Here is a 27,654-nt window from a genome sequence, read left to right as displayed (position 1 = left end):
GCATCAAGGTGTTAAAGGTACCCTTTCCTATCAGCAAAATGCCATGTGAAGTGTTTGTTAAAGGATATCATTCTCATCTAAGACCTGCAAATATTTACATTGTACATATGAAATTGCCCAAAAGACTAAAATGCTCCCTTTTAGGTGGCAAAAAATAGAATCTCTGTGCCCTTGTTTGAAAACTTCACTGGCGCATACCACCCTGTACCCCACCCAGAAACCAGGACAGAGCTGCCTACTGTGGCTTTTATTTAGGAAGAAACAATATTCTACAACCAACTCACCCATCATGATCTTTAAGATAAAGCCAATATGGTAATAAGTCAGTTGAGGCAGAACAGTGTTAGATCACTTTATTTTTGGATACAGTGAAATATGAATGTGTTGTAAGGAGTACGGTGGAGGAATTTTCCTTGCTAATTATAATGTTATGGAGTACGAATCTTGATTAAACAGGGTGCACAAAATTATTTGGAGCTCTAGGCTCCAGTCCTGCATGTGCTTTAACTTTACACACTGTGAGGCTATCACAGTGTGTATGTCCCAGTTCAGAGCAACTGCACCTGTATTCACCTCTGTGGTCCATCAAGGGCATCTGCTCTAGGTTTCTGGCTCTTCTGGCATCACCTCTCTGGGGACGGAGACCTGCATCTTTCTCCTTCTTGATGGGTATTTCAAGACTGCACAGTTTCTTGCCTATGCTGGCAGTTCCCCAGCAAGCCAGACTGCTTAAACAGGCTAGTGTCTGTGCTTTGCTCTCTCTTTGAAGGCTATGAACTGCTGTAATTGCCAGCAGTTATAAGTTATCACATAGGCTTTTCGAAGCAAGCACGCATATTCTTAAGATAAAAGCATTACAAAGAGAACATTAAAAACAATGCAAGAACCTACACACATGCCAAAGAGACCAGCCCCTCACTCCAACCTCAGGTTCTGGCAAGTGTCCATCCTTCCAACCCTTCACCAAGGATTCAGGCTCTGCCTTGGACAGAAGGTCCTTTCCATTTGCTGGATCAGAAAGAAGGTCCTGAGTCAATTTAAATTCTTTATCCAAAAGACCTTTCTTTGTTGGTATGTGGAGAAGCCACTTCAAACCAATATACGTGAACCTCTCCAGGTGGTGGTACCTCTCTAGAGGTGTTACAACCTGAGTGAATTTGCCTAATCACTTCCCACTGTTCTAAGTTCCTGGAGGACTATGATCACAGGAAATTGCTGTAACTGTCACACCATAAAGTTAAGCAGGTGCTTTTGCAGGATCATGGTCTTAGAGAGCTTTCTACGAACAATAAAGCAGCTTTGGTGCATAATAATCGCTTATGTGGGGGGTTTTCTGGGGCTTTGGTTGCACGGGTTCAGAGTCATGCTAACTGGGTTCTAATGGCATGATTTTATAACATGGCTCTTTGCGGATAAAGGCTTCTATGTTTTGATCAGATAAATGCTGATGGAACCTGGTTAGTAACACTCCTGTTTAAATATGATTGGAACTGGCAGGCACCTGATCCCTGAATGGACAGGACCTGATTTCATGTGGCTGCTTTTTTAGGCCTTGATCCTTCACTACTTCAATATGCCATTCTTTGGCTCTCAGTTAAGAACATCTGGATGGATTTTTTTCCCCCAGTTAACTCATATTTTTGTTAAAATATCGTAGCTAGCTTAGTTCTAACAATGTTCTTAATTATTCCAGTCAGGCAAAGGTTTGTATTTTACTTTATTATTATTATTATTATTAGTGGAGAAGGGCCCACAGGCCCCATTGTACTAGGTGCTGACACAAAGACTGTACAGCCGAAGGCCCCGATTCTGCAAATTGCTCTGACTTCACTGGGGCTCTATGAGGGCACAAACGTCTACTTGCACTGATCTGATTCCCTGACTGTGGTCCAATTCAAGACAAGAAACAAGTTAGCCCAACAAACAATAAGAGGAAGGGCAAGAGTAACGTTAATAAGATAACGTGGTTACATAGGCTGGATAACAGCTTGTTACACATGAAGTTGTTCCCTGATTAACTCTTAATCCAAGCAGGACTAACCCAACTATTAAGCCACGCAGGAACTGTGGAGTATTGTGGATGGTTAGAATTGCAAGCTATCATGTTAAGAGGGGAGGGGTTTCTGGGTCCTATTTGCAGGTTAGAGGCTTAGTAGCAAAGTTTGCCCAGCACACAGTCTGGAAAGAGAGTTTAAAGCATGGTGACTGACGTTCCCCTGCATTGGAGAGCAGGCTGTTTTCTCTCTCTCTATTTTGGGGTTTTTCAGGTATTGTTCTGAATTCTAAGTAATTAGTATTGTTATGTTGCAAGTGTCCAGCAAAAGTGTTTGTTTTTATCCAATGTCTTTGTATGCTGTGAAAGCAACAGGATGTAACGCCCAGTGGCCAAAGCAGGCTAGAGTCAATCTGGAGCCACGGTCAAGTGGTGTGGACGTGGTCTGGAAGCTGGGAGATCAATTGGTACTAAAGGCAGTCTGGGGCAATGGTTGGAATTCTCACAGGGATCAGTGGCCAGGTTGCAGGATAGGGAGGCAAGGTCAGTCAAGCTGGCAAGGCAAAGTCAGGAGAGACAGCAGGGCAACAAGGCGGTCGGGGCAGCAATGGCCTGTTGCTCAGACAACTTTCTCTGCCTGTTGGAACTTTGTATAATCTAGGTATCCACCGGTAATGCTTTCTGTCCAGCCAAACAGGGGTTTAGCTGCTGTGGTGCTGTAGACCTTTAGCATTAATGCTGCTGTCAAGGGGAGAAGCGAAGTGTTACCGCTCTGACGTGGAAGCCAGGGATGCCATTTTGGGGGCCTGGGTTCAATATTAGGGTCCTGCCACAGAAACAAGGCATTGTCATTTCAGAACGAGCATATCCACACATGGAGTTAATCAAGAACTACTCTGTGTATAGACAAGCCCTTAAATCCCAAACTTGAGGTTCCTGAATCATTTTAAGGCTGTTTTTTAAAATGCCTTAAACAGTTGCCTTTTAAACACAAATCTTTCCAAAGACAAAATGGAAAGAGGGCTTCATTTGTGTGACGACTGGGCTGCTATCCCTAATAGATTTAGCACACACTTTCTGTTCGATATTTAATTTGCCAGATTAAATAGTTCAAACACTAGCTGCCAGAACAATAGGCTCAATAGTCTGGTATTCACTTTAAAAAACAGAGATTTGCTTTGTGAGATGACTTTGCACATTGATTGTTGCCCTGCATCATGTGACCTTCACACCCCTTATATTTTTTATGTGCGGAGCTTCACAGTAAAGAGAATCTATAACAATGGTTGCAGACTGCCTCCCTCCACCCCCAATATCTCAGATAATCCCTGCTTGGATTGAGCCTAGTGCCTCATTTCTTTTCCTTCATCCTTTTGGGTCAAATCCCACAGTATTCGCCCTTCCTCCAGCAAAACATCCATACTCCCGGTAAGTTCACTGAGAGTGTTGCTTGAGTAGAGACTACAAGATTTGGCCCTTTGCCAATCAGGTTGCAAGATAATATCCCTGCTCGATTTGTAGATTACCCCTCCATGAGAGGGGTGTGTGTGTGTGTGTGTGTGTGTGTGACTGATGTAAAACCTTTGCTGTCACTTGAACAGACCCTTGCTTTTTTTTTTTTTTTTTTTTTTTTTTTTACTGAAAACAAAGCAGGACATTTTGAAGAATAACCAAATCGGTAGCCAGTTTCTGAGGACTTTAGTTGGGCCTACTGGTAGCTTTTTGCCACAGCCTTGCACTGAGATGGTGTCGAGTTTAACAATGTGAGTGAGAGAACTGGGACTAGATCTGTCCAAAGGCACTTAGTTGCTTAAGGCCCAGATTTAAGCACCACTGCGATCCACAAAACTCCTGCTTGGCTGCCACCTAACTCTATAGATGCCTAAACTCCCTTGGCACCTACGTTTTTGCTAGAACAGTTCTCTAGGCACCTACATTTCTGCCTCAGGCATGTGGAAGCCTGCCCAAGGTAGCAGTACATATGCTCAGTCTCCTTCCTAAGCCCCACTGCAATCATCAAACCAAGGGAAGATAGGTGTGCTTCCACTTACCTTGCTTGTGGGGCTCTATCCAGTAGACGTGCTCAGAGCATACCTAGCTGCACACACAACTGGGGGGAGGATGCAAGACCCCCCCCCACCCAATAACCTTTAGGCTGGTGGTTAGAGAACTCACCTGGGATGTGGGAGATCCTAGCATAGGCACTGACTCTGTGGATGCTCTGGGGCTGGAGCACCCACAGAAAAAAAAATAGTGGGTGCTCAGCATCCACCAGTTACCTGCCAATCAGCTGTTCAGTGGCGAGGGGAGGCAGGAAGAGGTGTAACAAGGATGGGGTCCTGTGGGGAGGGAGGGGCAGGATCTTGGGGTGGAGTGGGGGTGGAGCACCCACCTAGAAAAATGAAAGTCAGTGCCTGTGGACCCCAGTTCAATTCCCCTGGTGAGAAGGGATTTGAACAGGGTTCCCTGCTTCCCAGGTGAGTGCCCCAACCATGGAGGTATGGGATACTCTGATCGTGGAGGTTTCTCAGGCCATGTCTACGCTTACAAGTGTACAGTGGCACAGCTGTACCGATGCAGCTGTGCCACTGTAAGAGTGCTCATGTACCCGCATTATGCCGATGGAAGAGAACTCTCCTATCAACATCATCAAACCAGCTCAACAAGCAGCAGTAGCTATGTCGGTGGGAGAGCGTCTCCCGCCAACATAGCTCTGTGCACACGAGCAGCTATGCCAGCAAAACTTACATTGCTCAGGGGTGGGGGGGGGGTTTTTCACACCTCTGAGCGATAAAAGTTTTGCCAACGTAAGTGCTAGTGTAGACATGGTCTCAGTCTCTCTTGTTGAAGCCATTCCTCTTTAACTGAGGCAGAGCAAAACTCACTCCGGTAGTCCAGTGGTTAGGCATTCACCTGAGAGTGGGAGATCCTTATTCAATTCCCTTCTCCTTATCAGGCAGCAGGAGGGACTGAATCAGGATCTCCTACATCCTCGGTGAATAAAACAACTACTGGGCTAAAGGTTGTAGGGGAGGCTCCTGCCTTGTCCTCTCATGCAGTGTTGCAACATCACCTAAGTCCCTTTGGGGATCTAGCCCTTTGTCTCCAGTGACTAAGCAAGCAATGAAAACACGCCCTCTGCTATACTCCTTCATCAAGTGTAGCATATTCTCCCCAGCTGGATTGAGCATGGCCCTGCCTCCTACCCCTTGTGCCGTGGTCAGGAGAAAGATACAAGGAGCTGAGCAGTCTCTGCCCTCAGGAAAGCCCAGAGACTGACTGAGGGCAGTTCTAGGTTTAAAAAGCTGCTATTGTGTCACTGTAGCACTTTAGTGAAGAGATGCTCGTACGCCGATGGGAGAGCTCCTCCTGTTGACGTAAGGCTGTCTACATGGTGGGTTAGGTTGGTATAACTGTCACTCAGGGGGGTGGATTTGTCATACCCAGAGTGACATAGTTATACTGGTGTAAGTTTGTGGTGCAGACCTGGCCTGAGTGATTGGCTCCACCATGGGGGCTGTTGGGGCACTTAGCACCCCACCCCCTTGACCGCACTCAGAGGAGACCGCTACTGTCTGGTTCCCAGTTTTAGTACTCAGGCAAAACTTCCATTGACTTCAATTAATCAGAAAAGGGCTTAACTTTATGGTTGTTGAAGTCAATGGTGCTCCTCAGAGTCTTTGCAGGATCAGGTCATGAGTAATAACTTCAGGATTTGTCCCATTATGATTAAAACGTTATATTTTTGTGTGCATCTAAATTTATTTTTGTCAGAACTCATCTGAACCAAACCCACAATTTTATTAAAATGACAGGGTTGGTCGTAGGAAATGTATACGCAGACATACCAATGACAACTGTTCTGTTTTGGTAAGTGATAGATGAGATATCTTCTGAATGATAAGAGTATCTACAATATAATTTGGCTAAATTGTACTTGGCAATAAGAAGTTTAAAACATTAAACGTTCTCACCTGACATTGGCAGATCAAATTTGGCCAAAACTGACACTTTTTAAAATAATCTTTAATGAAACCTAAGACCAGTTAAATAAGATTAAAAAAAATATATCAAGCTGAACAATGTTAAAACACTTAATCTAACAAATTATTTTTCATGAATGGATACCTCATGGAGAGCTTTGCAGAATCAGGGCTGAACAAAATTTCCTGGGTGACATTGTATGCTCTGTTACAATTACTACCAACCTGAATTATTAAAAAAATAATGTCAGACTCCCCAAATCATGATTGGCTTAAAAATAAGGAGATTTAAAAATATTGGGTTCTTTTTATTTCCTTCTGGTTTTTGAGTGTTTAGGGTCACATTTACAAACTTTTCTCTAGGACCAAGAGGTTTACAAACTCAACTTATTTTAAAAAAATGAAGCTTGAGGTTCTCATATAACCACCTGACTACAGGAGCTGTGGCTTTAAGATAAGATGAAACGGCAAATATTGTGTGATTTGCAATAAAATCACTAAAGTTGGCAACAATGACTGTGTTATGCAATAGGTTAGACTAAATGACCACAATGGTCCTTTCCGGCCATAAAATCTGTGGGGAGAAAATCTATTCCTTGCAATATCTGCAAACCAAACACTTCAACATAGTGCTTGTGCCTGAGAACTGGGAAGTGAAATGTTCTAGAAAATATGCTATAAAATGTGCTATAAAAAAAAACACAAAATTGACACGTACATTTTCATTGAAACATGCAGCATAAAGAGTGAACATTGAACTAGTTTTATTAAGTTTTAATAGCGTAAGGTATGTAATTTAGGCAAGGAAATCTGTTTTGTTTAATATATCTAGTCCTGATGCTGCAAAGACTAACACAGCTGCTTACCTTTAAACATGAGTAATCCTGTTTAAATCAATGGGATTACTCAAGTGCATAAAGTTAAGCAAACATGTAAGACTGCAGGATCAGAGTCTTCTTTTTAAACTGATATTGCTATGGGGGGGGGGATAAGGCGTTTTGAAATCTAAGGAGAAAGAAGTTACATTTTTCATATAGTCAAGTATCAGGGGGTAGCCGTGTTAGTCTGTATCTACAAAAACAACAAAGAGTCTGGTGGCACCTTAAAGACTAACAGATTTATTTGGGCATAAGCTTTCGTGGGTAAAAACCTCACTTCTTCGGATGCATCCGAAGAAGTGAGGTTTTTACTCACGAAAGCTTATGCCCAAATAAATCTGTTAGTCTTTAAGGTGCCACCAGACTCTTTGTTATTTTTCATATATAATATACTCTATTGGTTTCAGATGATGGCACACATGCATACTGCATGCAGCTTTCTATTAAGTGAGGGGGGAAATAATATAACAGTTATAAATTGCTCTTGGAACTATGCTGATGAGTTAGGATTGAGGTGGCTATTCAGTATTGTTTTGTTTTTAGGGATGGGGCAATGAGGGGGGGAAAAGTTGCTTCGTGCTCCAGGGAAATGTAGGGAGGTTTGTCTATAAATAAGACAGATAAAGCAAATACAAAATGGTAGCTGTAAATTCACTTTTTCCAGAACAGTTTTACAACCTTTGTCCAGTAAAGACTCCTAACTACACCCACATTTGGAATGGCTTGTCTGATTGGAACTGTTGTGTCTGCTCAGATTACATAGATAGCACAGCTGCAAGAAGTGAACTCAGGAAGTGATGTAATTGTTTGGTTAATGAATACACCTTAGTCACCTGGGTAGGGAAAGGCAGAGCAGCAAACAAGTGGGGACTAGGAGAGAGGGAAGTAGTCTGTCAGAAATTCTCAAGTGGCTGGAGAAATCACCCTGGGAGGAATAAGAGGACACCATGGAAAAGGAAAGCAGTTCCCATTGGGAAATGGGGCTGCTGAAAACATTCGATTCCAGTGAATTTGTTAGTTGGGAGAAGATTGGTTCGGGTGGATTTGGGCAGGTTTACAAAGTGCGACATATACACTGGAAAACATGGCTAGCAATCAAGTGCTCCCCAAGCCTTCATGTGGATGAAAAGTAAGTGCCTGTCCCAATTACAGTGCGTACTGTTCATGCTTTCGTATTAAATGTGTATGCACAAGTGCACGGGATGAGGCGTCTCTGTGAAATTGGTAGCTAGAGTTCTAGCTGACAGCTGAAAAGCCCTAAACATTCTCTCTCAAATAAAAGGCTTCTAGTAAGTGAGCATTTGCGATGACTAATGAAAAAGGGCTGGTATTATTTTAGCCAAAAACAAGGTAGAATAACCTATTTATCTGCCAGTCTTTTTTTAAATGTGACTTTTTTTTTTAATTTATGCATCGAGTTTCATTTTTTCCTGATTGCAATATAGTCTCTAAAGAAGCTAAGCGTTACAGACGTTGCAATTCATCGTATGGCCGTTGGACTATGCAAAAATCCAGAAGGGCTTTTTAATTACAATTATGGGGCTTATGGTGGTGTTCTGAAGAACATGCTCTTCATTTCACCAATGCATTTAAAAACTGAAATGCTTTTTGATTGAGACGGTTGCACTTGGAGCTCTAGGCTGAAGACTGTAAGGGAGTAGAACATGATTGGGGTTTTTTTTTTCCGCCCGTTTTAATTTGGAAGCAAATGAAGCCAGTTGATCAGTGCAGCTCTTTTGCACTGACACTCGCAAAGTGACTCGTCTGCTGAAATCTAGTTTGAGATTTTTGACATGCCAGGCTACAAAAAGGTGTGTGCAATTACTTCCATTTAAAGGGGGACAGACAACTTCCAATTCACACTTCCGTCTAAATCTTTCTGCTGTTAAAAGTAACACCCAAGATTGCTGGGATTGAAAGAGAAATATTTTCCTTCTAATCTCTTTTGAGTTTGTTTGCTCTGTGTATTTGCAAAGCGCTTCATACATAGTTCAATTCCACTGTTTCCTCTGTTTCTGGTCAATTTCTCCTGTTTGTGTGTGACTTCAATGATGCAGCAAGAGTGGGGAGGAAAAAGCCGGCCTAAAACAGAAAAATGACTATAAAATCACACATTGCCAGGGCTTGTAGGAGCAAGTGTAGTACCTGAAGCTAGCTAACTCCTTTCTGTTAACTGACAAGATTTCCATTTTACGATCTCGGATGAAATGTCTGGTTATTGGCATTGGAAAGTGATTTGCAAGAGAATTCCACACCATCCTGTTACCTGTGGATTTCTTCTTATTTGTTGAATTAAGTTCTTGGTATAATGCTTCTGCTGTGCATGTTTAGTGATTATTTTCCTAGGTTAACAGCTTTACAGAGTCGTCAGGGCGAGGCAATAGTGCAAATATTGTAGTTTAAATTGCAACAGTATTCTCTAATAGGTAAGTCCAATTTGCTTTAGTAAGCAAAATGTTTTTCTGAGAACAGATGCTAAAACGAAAAAGCTTATGTTAGCATGCAGTGTTGTACAGTACTTGCCTGCCCTTTAGCAGGGCACTTGAGAGGTGGGGATGGGGTGGCTTTGGCAGGAAGGAGTTGTCTGTGCTGGAGGAAAAGGTCTGGGATTCAGAAAGAAGTCCCGTTTGGACAGCTGTGTGTGGGGAATAGGAACTTACCAGTTCATATCCTGTAGGCGCTTCTCTGCCCATAAGCGTTTGCAGGATTTTAGCCTTACACTCAAGGGGCATTTTGTAGCTGTTCATATTCATTATTCACAGTCTGCTGGTGAAGGATGTGCAGGTTTTTTAAATTGCTTCAGAATCTACCCTGGCCTATCTTGTTACAAAAAAGGGCTCCATAGATCTGTGGTAACTTTCATACCACTTAGTAGTAGTACAGTAGGAAAGGGTTGGTGTGTCATTACTGACAAAATGTAAGTTGCTTAAGTCAAATATGTTAATATGAGCTACCCACCCTTATGTTGATTGCTTTTGTAGATAGCTGGGCAAAAATCTTAGGTGCCCAACTTCAGATATTTTAACAGGGCCACATTTTTGGTCACTGGTGCTCGGAGTTGTCTGAAAATCATGGTCCTTAAAGTCACAAGTTAAGCCCTCCAAAATCGCCAGTCACTTTTTGAAATCTTCCCCACTCTCTTTGAGAACACTGTTTATGGGGGGAGGATGGGGGAAGTGCAGTAGAAGAACTTTACTAATTCACACCTCACTCAACAGTAAAGTGCTGTAGTAGGTTTTCATTACAAAGGCTTCATTACTTTGAAAATGTACTGCAGAAAACTTTAATAACTGTTGCATTATTGTCACCCTCAAATATTCAGAAATCCTCAGACAAGGTGGGTGAGGTAATGTCTTTTATTGGACCAACTTCTGTGGTGAGGGAGATACCAACAGAAGTTGGTCCAATAAAAGATATTACCTCACCCACCTTGTCTGTCTAATATCCTGGGACTGACACAGCTACAGCTGTAGTGCATACAGAAATCCTGAGTCAGACACCAAAATATCATGTGATTAGCTTAAAAGTCATGAGGGGGGGAGAAGGGGGAGATAAAGGTGTGCTTTGTTTTGGTCATGGAGCCCTTAAATTCATGTCATGTCACTCAAGCTATTCTTCATAACGATGAATTCAAAACTTTTTTTAAATGAAGTGGGGATTCTCCTATAATCACTAGGGCTGTCAAGCAATTAAAAAAATTAAATGTGATTAATCACACGATTAATTGCACTGTTAATAGAATACCATTTATTTAAATATTTTTTCTACATTTTCAAATATTGATTTCAATTACAACACAGAATACAAAGTATATAGTGCTCACTTCATATGCCTCCAGCATTTATAACGGTGTTAAATATGTTTTTAATTTATATGGGGGGGGGGATCACTCAGACTTGCTATGTGAAACGGGTCACCAGTACAAAAGTTTGAGAGCCACTGAGCTAGGACTTTAAGAAGAAACAAATCATGAGATGCAAATAAAATCATGAGTTGGCAACATTGCTATTTAGTAATGCTTAGTTGGTCTCTTGGTCACTATTGCTAACTTGCAAGGTTCGAGTGTGCTTGTGGGATGAGTACCAGTATTTTTGAAACAATAGATATTGTAGAACAGGGAAACTGACTGATCTCAACTGGTAATGTCCACTCTTGTGGCTCAGCCTTTTAGATGCTCTAACTCAGTGGCTCTCAACCTTTCCAGACCACTGTGCCCCTTTCAGGAGTCTGATTTGTCTTGTGTCCCCCCAAGTTTCACCTCACTTAAAAACCCCTTGTTTACAAAATCAGACATAAAAATACAAAAGTGTCACAGCACACTATTCCTGACAAATTGCTTACTTTCTCCTTTTGTCTGTATTACATTTGTTTGTACTGACTTAGTTAGTGCTTTTCATATAGCCCATTGTAAACTAGGCAAATATCTAGATGAGTTGATGTACCCCCTGGAAGATCTCTGCATACCCTCGGGGTATGTGTACCCTTGGTTAAGAACCACTGGTCTAACTCTTCAACATCCAGAGCAGGCTTCTTATCGTTGCTTCCTCCCCTCTATCTCTGAGATGCTTCAACTGTCTCTCCCTTTTTTTGTGAAGGTATTTAAAAACATGTGACTAGGAAAGTGGGGGTCCTTGTGGAATGCTTGCATACTAACTCTTTGCATGTTAAAGATCCCGCCCTGGTCTTGGGGGGGGGGGGGGGAGGGGAAACTCCCATGGGGAGAAGTCAATCACTTTGACTTCAGAAGAAGGGGCGCAGGTTGGATCTTTTAAAAAAAATCTAGAGCAATTTCAGTAGGGCTGAGAGCTGTCCCCCCTCGGCTTGAGGCTGACTGCCATAGCTCTTACAGAATTCCTTTGGTATAGGCATCAGGCTTATTATAATTATCAAGGACTCTTATTCTCGTGAATATAAAAATTATAAGTTATGCTCTCACCCACAGCAATGACTTTGCAGGTGCAGTATGTAACATAGTAGTGAAACATACGAGGAATTAGCAAGACCCTATCTGACTCATTATCTCCCCTAAGAGCTTAAATTTTTGACCCGGGCTACCCAGGATAAACAACCATACTTGCATTTAAGCACAATTTCAATGCTGCTGTGGCCAGACTGGATTTATCACACAGTTTGCTCTGCCACTGTAAACTGGTTTTAAATGAAAAGCTATTTAGGCCAGAGCTATGGGCCAGAACACTGACTTTTTAAAAACTTCGCTTCCCGGCTCTTTGAGCTCTGGTCAAGTGAAAAATTCTTGGTTAATGTGGCCAACAAAAGTGAATGGAGCCTATATTCTAGCTTGGTGTGCAAACAGTGTACGTAGAGACTGTGATTAAACACAGTGAAGACAACCCCCAGCTGCTAAACTTTCCCTGTGTATATGTGGCCATTGTCCTACCTAAATGAGACAAGGCCAACAGCTTTTGTCTTGTGTGCACTGGGCTGGGCTGGCCTCTTCAGACACTGGCTATGCTGCCTTGCCACTTGAGGCAGGCTAAGAATATTGCATTAGCTCCAATTCAGTATGGCTTTTGCCTATTAGCTGGGAGCCATTGCCAAAGTATTCTGCCCTGCCTTTAATCAGGCATGTGTTGGCTTGTGCTGCTGATGGGCTCCACCCGCTGCTGCTCAAGAGGTCAACAAAAGGCGGCATTGAATGGGAAGTGCTCTGGCACTTTCCATTCAAAGTGCAAATGAGGAAGGAGCAGGATGTGAGGTGGAGCTTCTTTTGTCCCATTTTCCTGGTAAAAGCCGTTTTGCTGAGGGACCTGATTGTGACATGGGTAGGGTAGGATTAGGGTGTGGCTACTGCAGAATCTGTTCCCATCCAGCTTCAAGACCAAGCCATATTTTAACTAGGTCAGATTTACCATGTTGTAACTGGGTTAGTTTGCAGGGTTGACTTTACAGTCTGGATGGGACCTCAGGTGCTGTTTTGTTATAGCTGTAAACTGTGCTAGCTATAGCCACTTCTGAGAGCTGCTGTTAAGCATTAAATCTGTTTAACGTGGCTTTGCTTCACTGGACTGGTATGCACAAGTCTGCAGGATTGGGGTCTGTGTGTGGTTAGAGGCCACATCCCCTGGGAAAGAGGACAGTGTATTCCTTGGCAATAGAAGAAGACAGGGTCAACTGTCTCTTGTGCTCCATTTTGTTTCCTCTTATTCTGGTTGTTTCATGCCCTCATTAGGGAAACAATTTGTTCAATAAAAATGGTTCTTCTGTAGACAAGGCCCTAGCTTAGGTGTAACATGGTATAGGGCACTTAGGTGGAGTGTGGCAACTGTTCTAGGCCAGATATTTGCCCCCAGGATCAGTGTATGGTGTGGACCCTCTGTGCAAGGAGCATTCTCCTCTCTTGTGAGAAGGGTCGCCAGCCATCTCCATGGCACTCTGCGATTCCTAGGAAGGGGGAGAGAAGATTCTGTGGGCTCAGGATCTGCATGGAGAGAGGCGACAAGAAGTGGGTAGCCCTGTTTTGGGCGGAAGCCCATGGTCTCCCGTACCAAGTGGTGTCCTGACATGGTAATTATTAGGTCAGAATAAAAGAATTAAGATTAAAATAGGCCAAAAAGTTGCAGATGATTCAATAAAAGAGAAACCAAAAAACTTAAAGGGTAAATTTGGTTAGGTATACTCACACAATTGCTTAGGCTTTTTTATTTTGTGTTCAATTGAAGTGAAAATAACTCTTAGAATTGGCAAATTTGCTAGACCTGTTTTGTTTGCAATATTGGATTAGCCTAAAGGACTGTCACTTTTTCATTCACTCAACCTGCTACTGCTTTTATTCTCTCCAGGAGCTCAGGAGTTTGGAGAGAAGCAGTATTCAAATTTCAGATTTAAGGAATCTGAAACAATAAATAAAATTGTCTCCTGGTCTGACATGGGGAAATCTCTTAACTTAATGAGTTTTCAACAAATTGGTCTTCATATTTAATATTCTACTTCGCAATTGGATAACCTCTTTCATCCAGTGATTTCAAAGTAGTTAAACAATTAAATGGATGCTCTTAACTTGAAAAATGTGTTTTGTAAATGAAAGTTGCATGTGTATTGATTGGTTAAGCCTTTCAAAGCTGATGCATTTCCTAGCTAGATCTTAAGACCTCAGCCATTAGTATTAACATCTTTTTAGATTATTACATTGGATATTCATTTCTATTCCTCACTGTTTCTTTGCATATTGTAAGGTGAAAATATATGAAGTCCGTTTTACTTTCAGGTTCTCAGTGCTTCAGTGTTTGCATTTCCAACATTTTGCCACAATGCCTTCAAAAAAACTTGTTGTCAAAAAAACTTAACTAGGCTGCTGATGTGCTGAGATCGGTCTATAATGCCGATCAATACTGTCTCATTGTTTATTTGGGCATAAGCTTTCGTGAGTAAAAACCTCACTTCTTTGGATGCATACCGTAGCTATGCATCCGAAGAAGTGAGGTTTTTACCCACGAAAGCTTATGCCCAAATAAATCTGTTAGTCTTTAAGGTGCCACCAGACTCCTTGTTGTTTTTGTAGATACAGACTAACACGGCTACCCCCTGATACTTGACATCATTGTTTACTTGTAATCCTCTGTTTAGCTAATTATCTGTTGTCACTTAGGCCAGGTCTACACTACAGCCCTGTATTGGTATAACTCAAGGGTTCTCAAACTGGAGGTCAGGACCCCTCAGGGAGTCACGAGGTTATTACATGGCGGGGTTGTGAGCTGTCAGCCTCCACCTCAAACCCCACTTTGCCTCCAGCATTTATAATGGTGTTAAATATATAAAAGTGTTTTTAATTTATATGGGGGATTGCACTTAGAGGCTTGCTGTGTGAAAGGGGTCACCAATACAAAAGTTTGGGAACCACTGGTATAACTATTGCTGCTCAGGTAGGGTGACCAGATGTCCCAATTTTTATAGGCACAGTCTCGATTTTTGAGTCTTTTTTTCTTAAATAGGCTTCTATTACGCCCCCTCCCCCATCCCTATTTTTCACATTTGCCGTCTGGTCATCCTATGCTCAGGGGTGAGAAAAATCTCTATCCCTGAGCAATCTAGTTATACAGACCTTCCCCCCCCACCCTCCCCGCCTATTTTGACTTTCTTCTCTAAAGAGGGGAGCGGACCAATGGAAGCCCAAGCAAGAGCATCAAAAGAGGGTATGCACCAGAAAGAAGTAAAGCAAGCTAATCTGAAGGATTAGTGGTAGACGAAGCAAGTTTATTAGCCCTGTGCCTAGAATGGCTTTTATATGGGGATATCTGAGGCAAAGGGGAACAAACTTGCAGGGAGAAATCCAGAAGTTCTTATATGCACTTGTTTATTGAAGATCTCATTCCCATTCTAGGTTGTGTGCGTAAAGGTCATGAAAGGGGACTTTTTGACTGAACGTATTGGTATCTGACTCCTTATGGTGGATTCTGGGGGAAAAGGAACCTTCTCAGTTAAACCCTCCCCATACTCCCACATCCTACAGTGGGATCCTCATAGTACTAAGACAGGTTTCAGAGTAGTAGTAGTAGTACTAAGAAACACCCTACTGGTAGAGAATGCTGCGTTGTTGCTTGGATGTAAAAGTCAGCTTCATGAAAAAAGCTCCTTTCTGTCAATCTCTGCTGAATGTGTGGTATACATTCAATGCTCATGTAATACTCCTTGAGAAGAGTTGGAGAGAACCTAAATGCCCTAGCTGCTGATCTCTCACTGCCTATAAAAGGTTCAGTCTCCCATCTTTAACTACCACTAAGTTTGGCGGGGGCGGGGGGGGCAGAAGGGGTTAGTTACGATGCCACAGTGAGCCAGTATGGTCAACAGTGTTTGTCTGCCAGTGTTGAATGGATTGAGAACTATATTAACATGAATGAAGGAATCTTTTTGGTCGCAAATATGTGGTAGCCCAATAAAAAATGTATTATCTACCTTGTCCGCATTCCATTTTGAGAGTCAATAAGAGGTTCAAAACATTGTGCTGCTGAAAATTGGTGGAGAAGCTTGAAATGAGCAGCGGAAGCCGCACGTGTCAGAAGTGGGTACTGTGGCATGACACAGTTGAAAGGATTAGTGTATATAAAACCCAGATTTGAAAAGCTGCTAGGTAACTGTCCTGCTTCTAGATCACTGCTCAGCCAGTGACAGTTTATTCTGATGGTATTACTTGTATTCCTTGCTAGAGAGTTGTGTGGTGGAATTCTGTGTAAATGGGATGGGTCTCTCCTTGCCTGAGAGCATTCCAGCTGTTTTGCTCAAGAGGTTGTCCAGAGATTAATACTCCTGATGCTTTCTGACTTCCCTCTGGATCACTATCTATGTTTGGAGTAATAGTTAACTTTGTTTAGATTCCTCTCAGGAAATGCATAACTGCAAGGATTACTTGGTCAATGTTAAAATTGTATTCCTCCTCACAGAGTGCAATCCTTATAACAAAACGAGATAAATGCCAATATAGAGGTTCTCAACTGGCTTTCATACTGACTACAATACAAGGGAAATAATCAAAGTTGTCTTTGTAAGAAGATTGGGAGGGGGACTTGCAAAACTGAACAATGGGTTATCAAGTTTCTTCAAATCACTACCTATCACTTCTGGTTTTGATCAGCCCTTGTGGGCACATGTCAATTAACATCTGGGTCTGTCTCTTGTGTGTTTTGAGGGAGAGTCTCTATTGTGATAGAGAAGGCATTTGACACAGCCTCATTCCTTTTGGAGCGGATTGCAAAAAAATAAAATTCAAAGAATGAAGTGAAGGCAGAGTTGATATCTCTGATATCTTGAAAAAGAACTTTAGGCAAATCAGATACAAGCTTTTTAGGTATGCCAAAGATCCAAGTTGTTAGAGTAGACCTTCAAGCAGTATGCATATTTATCTAATTAGCTGAAGCTAGTACACCTCTACTTCGATATAACGCTGTCCTCGGGAGCCAAAAAATCTTACTGCGTTATAGGTGAAACTGTGTTATATCGAACTTGCTTTGATCCACCTGGGTGCGCAATCCTTCCCCCCCCTCCCCCCGGAGCACTGCTGTACCACATTATATCTGAATTCGCGTTATATCGGGGTAGAGGTGTATATTCTTCTGATATAGTGCATTCTGCTGGGGTGGTCCTAGTTACAGAACACCGAATTAAAAAAATAATAATTTTGAGCAGTACTATAAAATATACTAACTGGAATTATGTGAGATAATCCTTAATGGAAGCTCATTTCTTATTCTACACCCACTAGTGACCAGCATGTGGGGAGACCAAGCAACACACAACACTGAGTAGAGAAGATCATTGTGGTGGGATAATGATTGATATCTCAGGTTGTAATGTAGAATATTGCAGCTGATGGGGGTAATAATACATTGGAAATAGTCTTGTGCCGTTGGATTAAATAACATCAATTAGAAAGAACATTGTTTCTTTACGTAGGTGCATTTAACAGTGGTGGTGTTCCCCAGCACCAGCAACTTGTACTGAATGTCTAGCTGAATAACTAAGAGCATGTATAAAAAAACCTCTTGATGGGTTTAAAAAACTTAAATCCAATTTATATCACTCACTGTGTGTGTGTGTGTGTGTGTGTGTGTGTGTGTGTGTGTTCGTTCTCTGGGGTAGTATTAGCACCTGGATATCCAGGTGATAAGCACTTTAAGAACACTGAGGATTGTATTCTGAATGCCCATCAAATTTTGCACTATAAGAAGGACTAGTTAAAGATCTCTCACCTTTGACTGCTGTTATTGAAAAGAACTTGTTTGGATTAATGGGCTAACTATAAACACTGCCCAAGATTTTCAAACTGACTAATGATTTTGGGTGCACTGAGAGACCCTTTTAGGCACTTGATTTTCAGGAAATGCTGAAATGCACCTACCCTCTGAAAATCCTTTAGGGCTTCTCAAGTTGGGCACCCAAATCCACTAATCACTTTTTAAAAACATTTTGAGCACTAACTATACAGGGAGGTTACTCTCATGTAGGGGAGGAGGTGGAAAACAGAATCTTTAATCTTGCTGTAACTTCAGCCCCCTTCATAACCAAGAAACCCCCATATTTGTGGATGTCTCAGTGGCTCTATTTACATGGTTGAGTGGTTGCTGGATGATTCTTGTTAACTCACCACCTTGGAGTGTTCAGACAGATTTTACACCTTAGACTCCAAAGCTAGCTCAAGCCTGATGAATTATGCTGGCTATGTATGTGGCTTGAGGGCAAGGAGTTGGTGGTTCTGTTCATGGGAGCTCCCTTCCAGCATGCCAAAGAGCAGCCTCTGTGCTTGTCTACAAAGGCAATTATTTCAAAGGAAAATTGCTGAAGGCAGCAACAAGAGCCAACATGGATAATAGAGGAGAGGTTCCTTCCCCACATTCTCTGGCTTTTCCTTCCTTCGTCTCAAACAAAACCAAAAAAAAAAACACCCCACACTACTTTTCTCCTCTCCCTCCTCCCCCCGCCCCCAAAAAAAAAAAAAAAAAAAGAAATCTCATAGCCAAGTTTTTGGAATTGGAATCGTATCAGGTTAGTGTCCTTCCCGCTAACTGCGAGTCACTCATCACTCAACAGTACCACACCAGATTGTTACATCTGCTAGACAGGATTTTGAGTTACCAGCTGCATTTTTAATTTTAATGACTGATGTTGATTCACATACATTTCCCATGAACGACCCAATAGAATATTTTTCTGCCCCAGAGTGTGAAGAAATACGTCAAGATAAAATGTTAAGATCTTCAATTGAAAAGTGCTAAAGCCTCAAGGCTTAGTTTGTAGTTAATGGCTAGCATCTGAAATGTGTTAAGAAGCATTGTTGATATTTAATTTTGTAGCAAATGTTTATCTTGCTTGGGTCCAGAGGCGGATTTACCATGACGGGGGACCCCCAAAATTCAGGACAAATATCTGACAACCTGCCCATGAGTCCCGGCCAGTGGCGCAGCAGGGCTCAGGTAGGCTACCTGGCACATCTCTGCGTACCCCTGGCGTGGGGGGGCACACTGCTCCTGTCACAACTGCGCACGGAGACCCGCTGTCCCCTCCCCCCAAGGGGCACGCAGAGACGAGCCAGCAGCAGGGCTAAGGCGGCTCCCTGCACACGCTGCCTTCCTCACTCTATGCCAGACCGTTCCTAGAAACGTGTCCCTGCGGCCCCTGGGTGGGCGGGTGGTTTCTCCGTGTATTGCATCACTCCCGCCCGAAGCACTGCTCAGAGACTGCAAAGACTCAGGAAGAGACCACGAAAAAGCAAAGAAGACATGCTGCAAGAAGTGATGCGGCAATCTATTAAAGAGAACGAGAAAGCACAGGACTGGAGGGAGAGAGAGAAAGCAGGATCCGCCAGGAAAACGCAGCGCACCGGCGGCAAAGCACTGATAGGCTCATAAGCATCCTGGAGCGCCAAGCAGATGCTATCCAGGAGCTGGTAGCCATGCAGAAAGAGGAGCAGTACCACAAACGCAAACACCCCCCCCCCCCACCGTACAGCCCTTGTCCCAAAATTCTTTCTGTTGTGCCCCACTGTCACCTCCAGCCCACTTTCCCCAACTTCCTTGTTCTTCACGCCACCCACTGCCTCCAACACCAGTATCTTCACCACCCAGCCCTGAAAACTACGACCCTTACTCTCTGCACTCAACCCCCATCGCCATGCAGTATAGCTGCCCCGAAGTGCAGCACTCACTGCACAGCACACCAGACAGGACATATGCAAATCTGTGATTGTACTGGTCCCCACTCCACCCCTTGTTTCTTTTCAATAAATGGATTTTTTGGCTTTGAAAACATTCTTTATTATTGTATAAAGTAAAAGACTCCTTTGCCCAGGAAATAAACAGGCACTGCAAGTCTTCTTGTCTGCTTAGCAAACACTGATTCCTAAAGATTGGAACTACTGCACTTCACTCCCGTGCAGGGCACCAGATATCACTGCTGGTTTTCAGCCTCAAATTGCTCCCTCAAGGCATCCCTAATCCTTGCAGCCCCGCGCTGGGCCCCTGTAATAGCCCTGCTCTCTGGCTGTGCAAATTCAGCCTCCAGGTGTTCAACCTCGGAGGTCCATGCCTGAGTGAAGCTTTCACTCTTCCCTTCACAAATATTATGGAGGGCACAGCATGCGGATATAACCATGGGGATGCTGTTTTCAGCCAAGTCCAGCTTCCCATACAGAGATCGCCAGCAGGCCTTTAAACGGCCAAAGGCACACTCCACAGTCATTCGGCACCAGCTCAGCCTGTAGTTGAACCATTCCTTGCTGCTGTCAAGGCTCCCTGTGTAGGGTTTCATGAGCCACGGCATTAACAGGTAAGCGGGATCTCCAAGGATCACAATGGGCATTTCAACTTCCCCTACCGTGATCTTCCACTCTGGGGAGGAAAGGTCCTGGCCTGCATCTTCCTGAACAGCCAAGTGTTCCGAAAGATGCGTGCGTCATGCACCTTTCCGGGCCAGCCTGTGTTAATGTCAATGAAACGCCCACGGTGATCCACAAGTGCCTGGAAAACCATAGCGAAATACCCCTTCTGATTAACTTACTCGGATCCTAGGTGGGGTGGTGCCAGAATAGGAATGTGTGTCCCATCTATCGCCACTCCACAGTTAGGGAACCCCGTTTGTGCAAAGCCATCCACTATTTCCTGCACGTTACCCAGAGTCACGGTTCTCCTGAGTAGGATGCGATTAATGGCCTTGCCAACTTGCATCAACACGACTCCGACCGTCGACTTTCCCACTCCAAACTGGCTTGCAACCGACCGGTAGCTGTCTGGAGTTGCCAGCTTCCAAATTGCAATAGCCACCCACTTTTCCACTGGCAGGGCAGCTCTCAATTTCATGTCCTTGTGCCGCAGGGTTGGGGCAAGCTCCTCATGCAGTCCCATGAAAGTGGCTTTTCTCATCCGAAAGTTCTGCAGCCACTGCTCGTCATCCCAGACTTCCATGATGATGTTATCCCACCATTCGCTTCTTGTTTCCCGAGCCCAAAAGCAGCATTCCACAGTGCTGAGCATGTCCGTGAATGCCACAAGCAATTTTGTGTCATACGCGTTACGTGGCTTGATAGCATCGTCGGACTCCTCACTCTCACTGTCACTTTGGATCTTAAGGAATAGTTTGACAACCAAATGTGACGTGCTGGTGAGATAAGTCAGCATATGCCTTAGCAGTTTGGACTCCATTTCCCACAGACAGATCGCGCTGCACAGAAACAGTTGAAAGATGGCGCCAAAGGTGAACGGAAACAAAGGGATTTCTGGGATGCGAAGCGATGCATCACGGGGAGTTGGGACAGGACCCAGAATGCCCCGCACCCACGCCCCCTTCCCACAACCCACGGCACCAGAATGGGAAAAGGTGCTCTGTGGGATAGCTGCCCATAATGCACCGCTCCCAATAGCGCTGAAATTGCTGCAAATGTGGCCACGACAATGCGCTGTGCAGCTGTCAGTGTGGACAGACTGCAGCGCTCTCCCTACTCAGCTGCACGAAGTCAGGTTTAACTCACAGCGCTGTACATCTGCAAGTGTAGCAAGGCCTTAGGACCAAATCATCGGATCATATAAATTATGGTATTTTTCAGTTAAAGTCAACAGACCTTTGCTGACTTCCATCAGCCTGGGATCTGGCCCTGGGCATTTATCAGACCTGCTGGTTCTAATTGATTGAAGTGACAAACCACACAAGAATTAGGGTATGTCTAAACTGCCCATGTTACAGCATGGCCGCGCTGTGACATGGGCAGTGTACTCATGCTTTATCACTAGGGGAGAGCTCTCCCAGCGATGATAAAATAACCACCCCGTGTGGTAGCTTTATCGCCTGGAGAGCAGCTCCTGGCAATAAAGTGCTGTCTCTAATGGCGCTTTTTCAGTGCTAAACTTCTATCGCTCAGGAGTTGGGTGGTTCCCCTCCCTCCCCCACTAAAGTTTTAGTGCTGAAAGTAGGGTTACCATACGTCCGTTTTTTTTCCCGGACATGTCCGGCTTTTCGGCACTCAAACCCCCGTCCGGGGGGAATTGCCAAAAAGCTGAACATTCCCAGGAAAATGCCGGCCAGGCACTTCCCCTCCCGCGGCTGCTCTGCTCCTCCCCGACTCTTCGGCTCTGTTTAAGAGCCGAGCGCTACAGGCTTTGGTCAGCCCCATGCCTCCGGACCCTGCGCTGCTGGAGCCCGGGACGGGAAGTGCCCAGCTGGGGACGCAGGGTCCGGAGGCATAGGGGCTGCCCGAAGCCCGAGCACTACCGGCTTCACGGTTTGCCGGGCAGCCTCCAGACCCTGCGCCCCCGGCTGGGCGCTTCCCCTCCTGGGCTCTAGCTGTGCTGGGGAAGCGCCGGCCGGGGGCGCAGGGTCTGGGGGCTGCCCGGCAAACCGTGAAGCCAGTAGCGCTTGGGCAGCTCTTTCCGCGTAGCTGGGAGTGGGAGGGAGGAGGGGGCGGGGAAGGGGTGGAGTTGGGGTGGGGCTGGGGGGTGGGAAATGGGCGGGGCCAGGGCCCCGTGGAGGGTCCTCTTTTTTTATTTGTTAAATATGGTAACCCTAGCTGAAAGTGGCAGTGTAGACACAACCTCAGGAATTTTCTGCATTTTAACAATTTTCAAAGTTTTTAGTGCAATTTTTTTAAACAGTTTTTATTAAGTCCACGTTTTCATTGCATTTTAAGGGGAAACTAGCGCTTCACATCCACCATGCTGAAGAACCAAAATGCAGAAGTTTTATCTATTCTTGCATGTTTGGTTTTTTTTAGCCCATCTTCCAAAATAGTTCACAAAGGTTTTAAGAACATAAGATGTTTCATTTAGACATTACTGAACTCAAACTTTCACTCCTTAGTGCTCGCAACCCCCCAGAATCCTTAGTGCAGCTAAAGTCCTCCCAACTTGGATAGCTTGTGTATGTTGCAAGGGCTTGCATGGAACAAGAGCTTCTGATGTTACATGACTTTTATACCTCTTTTTGTTGCTTGGAGAACAGAAGCAACCTGGTTTTATTGTTACCCATGAGCCAAAGTTGCACAGTATGTTATCCTATTGTTAATTTTTGGTTGTATTCCTTCCTAATAGGTGATCCTCTCTATTTCTGGTTCTCTGTCCTTTATATAAAACTTAGAACGGAGACCCTAGTATCTTCAGATTTGGTCTTAACTTCAGGTAAACAAATCTGAATGACTAGATTGTGAAGTCAGTAGTAAGTCTTCTGCCTTGTTGCTTGCAGTGTGGGATCTTGTTCTGGGAGGTAGTGAATGGCCTCAACTCCCATTTACTTTAAAAGAAGCAACTCATGGGGTCAGACTGCACATGGTTTGTGAATAATGCTTGTGTTACAGTGTGGCGACAAGTCTGGATACATTGGATACTTGCCTGCTAATTTAAAATGAAGGTCAACATTTTCAGTGCTAGCTAGAGCTGGAGGACTGTAGTAACAAACTGGACTTGGTCATCTAATTGGAAAAACTCCCCTCTCTAAGGAACTAGTTTGAGGCTTTTGTCCCCAGACCTAATATAGCTTTGGTTACTTATGTGTAGCAAGGCAATCTGAGCAATACTGTCCTATCACGATTAGAAATGAGTTTTTCTTATGATTCACAAAAGGCTAATGATTTTAATAGCCAAGGGAGTTATGATTATGGTAAATCTAAGCATTAAATGTGCTCTGTTAAAAGCAAGTGCTGTGCATGTAATCAGTGGACGAATGGACTTAATACTAATTGTGGATACTGGACATCATCTGAGGCTCAACCAAGTAAGGATTATTAAGTGCATTATTCAGTGCTGTGAGCTAATGCGCGAAGGTACTTTGTTAGAACGAGGTAACTGTGTGTGTGTATGACTGTTTTGTGAATGACGGTTGAACCCTGTATGATATGTTCTATTTCATCTAGGGAGCGTATAGAGCTATTGGAAGAAGCCAAGAAGATGGAAATGGCAAAGTTTCGTTACATTCTTCCTGTGTATGGCATCTGTAAAGAACCTGTTGGCTTGGTCATGGAATACATGGAGACAGGATCACTGGAAAAGCTCCTGGCCTCAGAACCGCTGCCATGGGAGCTACGCTTCCGAATTATCCACGAGACAGCTGTGGGTATGAACTTCCTGCACTGCATGTCCCCGCCACTACTCCATCTGGACCTCAAGCCTGCCAACATCCTGCTGGATGCTCATTACCATGTGAAGGTAATGTCTGGGGTGTATCCCTACTTGAGTGTGCTTTTAGGTCTCACTTCTGCCCAATGGTATCTTTGCATGACTTTTGCTGATTTCAAAGGGAGTTGTACAGGTATGTGAGAGCAAAACTGTGCCCGGAGGGTTCTAAATAAATACTTCTAAGCCTGATTTGTACCATGTGAAACCTGCTTTTTGGGTTTAGGTAGTAATCCTCTCTTTTCCCCCGCCCTATTCTGAAGTGTTGCACAACTGGCTTGGTACAGGCTCTAAGGTCTCCCTCTGAAGAAGAGACCAGTTACAGTAGATCTAGGGCTCGATCAGTTAAAAAATAGCAGGGTCAAAGTTTAGTAGAAAACTCTGGCTTTTAGGTCTTTAGCAAAGAGCTCACTCCTGTGATGGGGGATAAGACCGTAAACATGGAGGGAAAAGGGATGTGGCCCTTGGAGGGATGATTTCTAAGTTATTTGTGTATGTTCCAAGATCTTTCACAGCACCCACTTAGCAGCCCTATTCCATCTGGGGCCTCTCCATGCACGTCCAAGTCTAGTCAGTATTAGCAGGCTTCGGGCTGGAATCCACAGGAATGACTGAATTCCTGGAGGTGCTCTTTCCCCTCCTCCCCCCAACTGGTTTGCTCGGAGTTGATACTGTGAAAAGTGAGCCTCCCATCATACCAGCCACACCCATCATAATGTTCACTCGGAGGTTTTCATGGGCTTAGTGTTAAGAAATTCTTCTTTCGCTTAATTTCCCCCTCATCAGCCAAGTCGTGACCATTTGAGGTGGATTTTTCTAGTCCTGTCATCCACTCTGTTAAAAATGTGGGCTTTCCTTGTGTTTGGAATTTGAGCTCAGTGCTTGTTTTCTAGTTTTGGGCCCGATCCCGCCCCTGCTGAAGTTAGTGGCAAAACTCTTATCCTCAAGGGTGCAGGATTTAGCCCCTTGTTTGGTGGTCACATGTATCTTGTATCAAAGTGGTGACCTGCTCCCCCAAATGGATAAACAGCTTGTTCTAGTCCATCAGCTCCTTTTGAGTTCTTTACCTTGGAATGAACCCAACTCTTAAATGGTAAATAAATAATTACAAAGTCATTTAAAAGACACGCTCATGCACAGCTCCTTACTGTTCCTGACTGAAGCAGATCTTTGTATATATGCTGCGAACATGAGTGGTGCACTGGGCCAGCTCTGTATCTGTTCTAGGTGTGGCGGAATAGGGCGTTGATGTGCTCTCACATCGCGGTAATCGGCCTCAGTGATCTCTTCAAAGATCTCATGCAGAAGCTAGGCATGCGCTTGCCCAGGTTCCTTGGGAAAGCTACTGTGCTCCTTGTATCAGTCAGGCTAACGTGTCCGTGCCGCTGTTCCATGGCACACAGGCAAGCTGCATATGGGCCAGGGCGGAAGCCGCATTGCAGTAGAAGACCCTCCCTTGCTTCCCAGGTCACCCTCAGCAGCGAGATATCGTCCAGGACGAACTCCTGTGGAAAATGTGGGGACAGTGGTCAGTATAGGGAGCCCCCCTGCAGCTGTTAGCTTTCCCTAAGGCACAGAAACCCAGAGGACAGTATGGCCATGAAACAATCAGTCCCTCTTGCCCCTGTGCTTATTCACCATTTTGGGGCTCCTGTGGGTTATGTGCGCTTGCTTTGGGATGGGCAAATTCTGCTATTGTGTAGACTGTGCTTGTCTTTAAGTATGGGCGAATCATTGCTCTGTCTGGTGTGAATGATGTTGCCTCTGTTAAGTGTTGCATTTTGGCTTTAGAGATGCAACCTTGAGATCTCAACCGTCCTTGTGATCACTGGCCGAAAGACTCCAAAGAATGGGAAGAGGTGCTCTGAGATAGCTGCCCATAATGCACTGCTCCCAGTGCCACTGCAAGTGCGGCAAATGTGGCCAAGCTAGTGTGCTTGCAGCTGAGTGTGAACACACTGCAGCATTTTCCCTACTGTGCTCTCCGAGGACTGGTTTAATTCACAGCGCTCTGCATGTGCAAGTGTAGCCTGCCCTGAGTGAACAAACAGTTGCAGGCTGCAAAAGAAGAGTAGATTCGTGTTCTGGGGGAAAAGGTTCTTTACAAAGTATGTGTCCTTAAGCCAGGAAACAAACAAAACGGCTCCCAAATGCAGTAAATAGGAAATGCTCCTGTATGTCCTTCCACTTTCTAAAATAAAAACCACGCCCGTCTTTTTACAAGCACAATATTTATTTTAAAAAATTCCATGCGGGGATGATATTAACTTCTGTGCAGCCCTATTGCATTAGTCATCAAGTGGATGCCTTTGTACAATAAAGTTGTCTCTGGGGTGTTGCATAGTATTTTTGTTTAGTTTTATTATTGAGGCATAATTAACAGAGTGGTGTAAACCACAGCCGGAAACAAATGAATATAAGAAATCTATTTCAAAGAGTTCAAGGTGATGTCTTGTCTTGTCATCTTTAAATGATCTATTTATGGTAAAGCTTTGCTAAGCATTTTTTTTTTTTTTAGTTCATGCAGCTATTTACAAGTATCCTACAGTTAGAGATGGAAAAGACCCAGTAGATGATCTAGTCCAGTTCTCTGCTCATGCAGGACTGTTTTCCTATACTACTTGTTCTAGTGTGATTCCACATATTAATAAGCTTCACTATCAAGGATCTTTTCCTGATATTCAGCCTGTATTTTCACTGTCTTAATTCTGACCCATTACTCCTTGTTGTTCCCACTTGTACCAATCTAAGTAATTCCTCTCTCTTCTTAGTGTTTGCCCCCTTCAAATATAGACTGTAGTCTCTTTGTCTCCACTTTTCACTTAGCCAAGCTAGACATAATTGGCTCTGGCAATCTTTCTTGATAATCTTATGATTTGGGTGGTTTGAAATAACTCTTCTCTGCTTTCCCTGTGATTTTTCCAGTATGTCTAGTAATTGGGTGCCCAGGAACAAATGCAATATCTCAGATGCTGCCATAAAGAGCCATTCGAGTAGATCTGATGCCTCTTCATGTTCATCCATAAAGTGCATTGGCCTCTTGTGCTGCAGTATCTACTCTTAACTTTCTCGCAGCTACTGCTCGTAGGTCTTTTTCAGCATTACCGCTTTCCAGGTTCTCCTCCCATTAAATATCAGTTTCAGATCACTTTCCCTGGATGTACTAGTCATTTCTTTTTTCTTCTCCCGGCTAACTTCATTTTGCTGCTTTCTGCTTCAGTTCCTGATCTCTCTAGAGTCTTCTGTTGTTTGTTTTGTTTTGTTTTTTTGTTTTCTACCCTGGCTGGTATTTACAACTTCTCGCAACATAATCCACAGGATCCTTTGGTCTACTCTTCATTCCTCCTTCCAGATCTCTAATAAGATCAGATCTAAGGACAATTATTTAGCTAGACCCCATCTTAATGCCCCCCCCCCCCACACACACACACTTCCTCTGTATCATTAGTGTTCCTATCTAAACAAATGTTAGGAGTGAGACTTTGTGAAACATTTAAATGTTATTGCATCTACCACTTTCCTGTCACTTGCTAATTTTGTTTTATTAAAGAAGTGAATGTGAACTTTAAAGGGGCACAGTCAAGTTGAAAGATGTATTTCTGTCTGGCAATGTCCTTAGTACTTACTGTAGTAACAAGTAACGTTCAAAATTACTCAAACTGAAAAGTTAGACTAGCTTTTTCTGTTCTGCAGTTTACTTT

General features: G+C 43.8%; 1 protein-coding gene across 1 annotated transcript in view; it reads left to right on the top strand.

Annotated features, from left to right (window-relative positions):
• The first annotated feature begins 7,713 nt into the window (after positions 1–7,713).
• RIPK4 (receptor interacting serine/threonine kinase 4) overlaps positions 7,714–27,654 on the top strand; it is a 35,219-nt gene continuing 15,278 nt past the window's right edge. Inside the window, exons 1-2 of the mRNA XM_054049520.1 lie at positions 7,714–7,983; positions 23,695–23,986. Coding sequence (XP_053905495.1) covers positions 7,802–7,983; positions 23,695–23,986 — 474 coding nt within the window. The 5' untranslated portion in view covers positions 7,714–7,801. The remainder of the gene's footprint in view (positions 7,984–23,694; positions 23,987–27,654) is intronic.

This window comes from Malaclemys terrapin, chromosome 1, assembly GCF_027887155.1.
Source record: "Malaclemys terrapin pileata isolate rMalTer1 chromosome 1, rMalTer1.hap1, whole genome shotgun sequence".
NCBI lineage: Eukaryota > Metazoa > Chordata > Testudines > Emydidae > Malaclemys > Malaclemys terrapin.
Note: the sequence above shows the minus strand (reverse complement) of the source record. Positions and strands in the feature narration are given on the sequence as shown.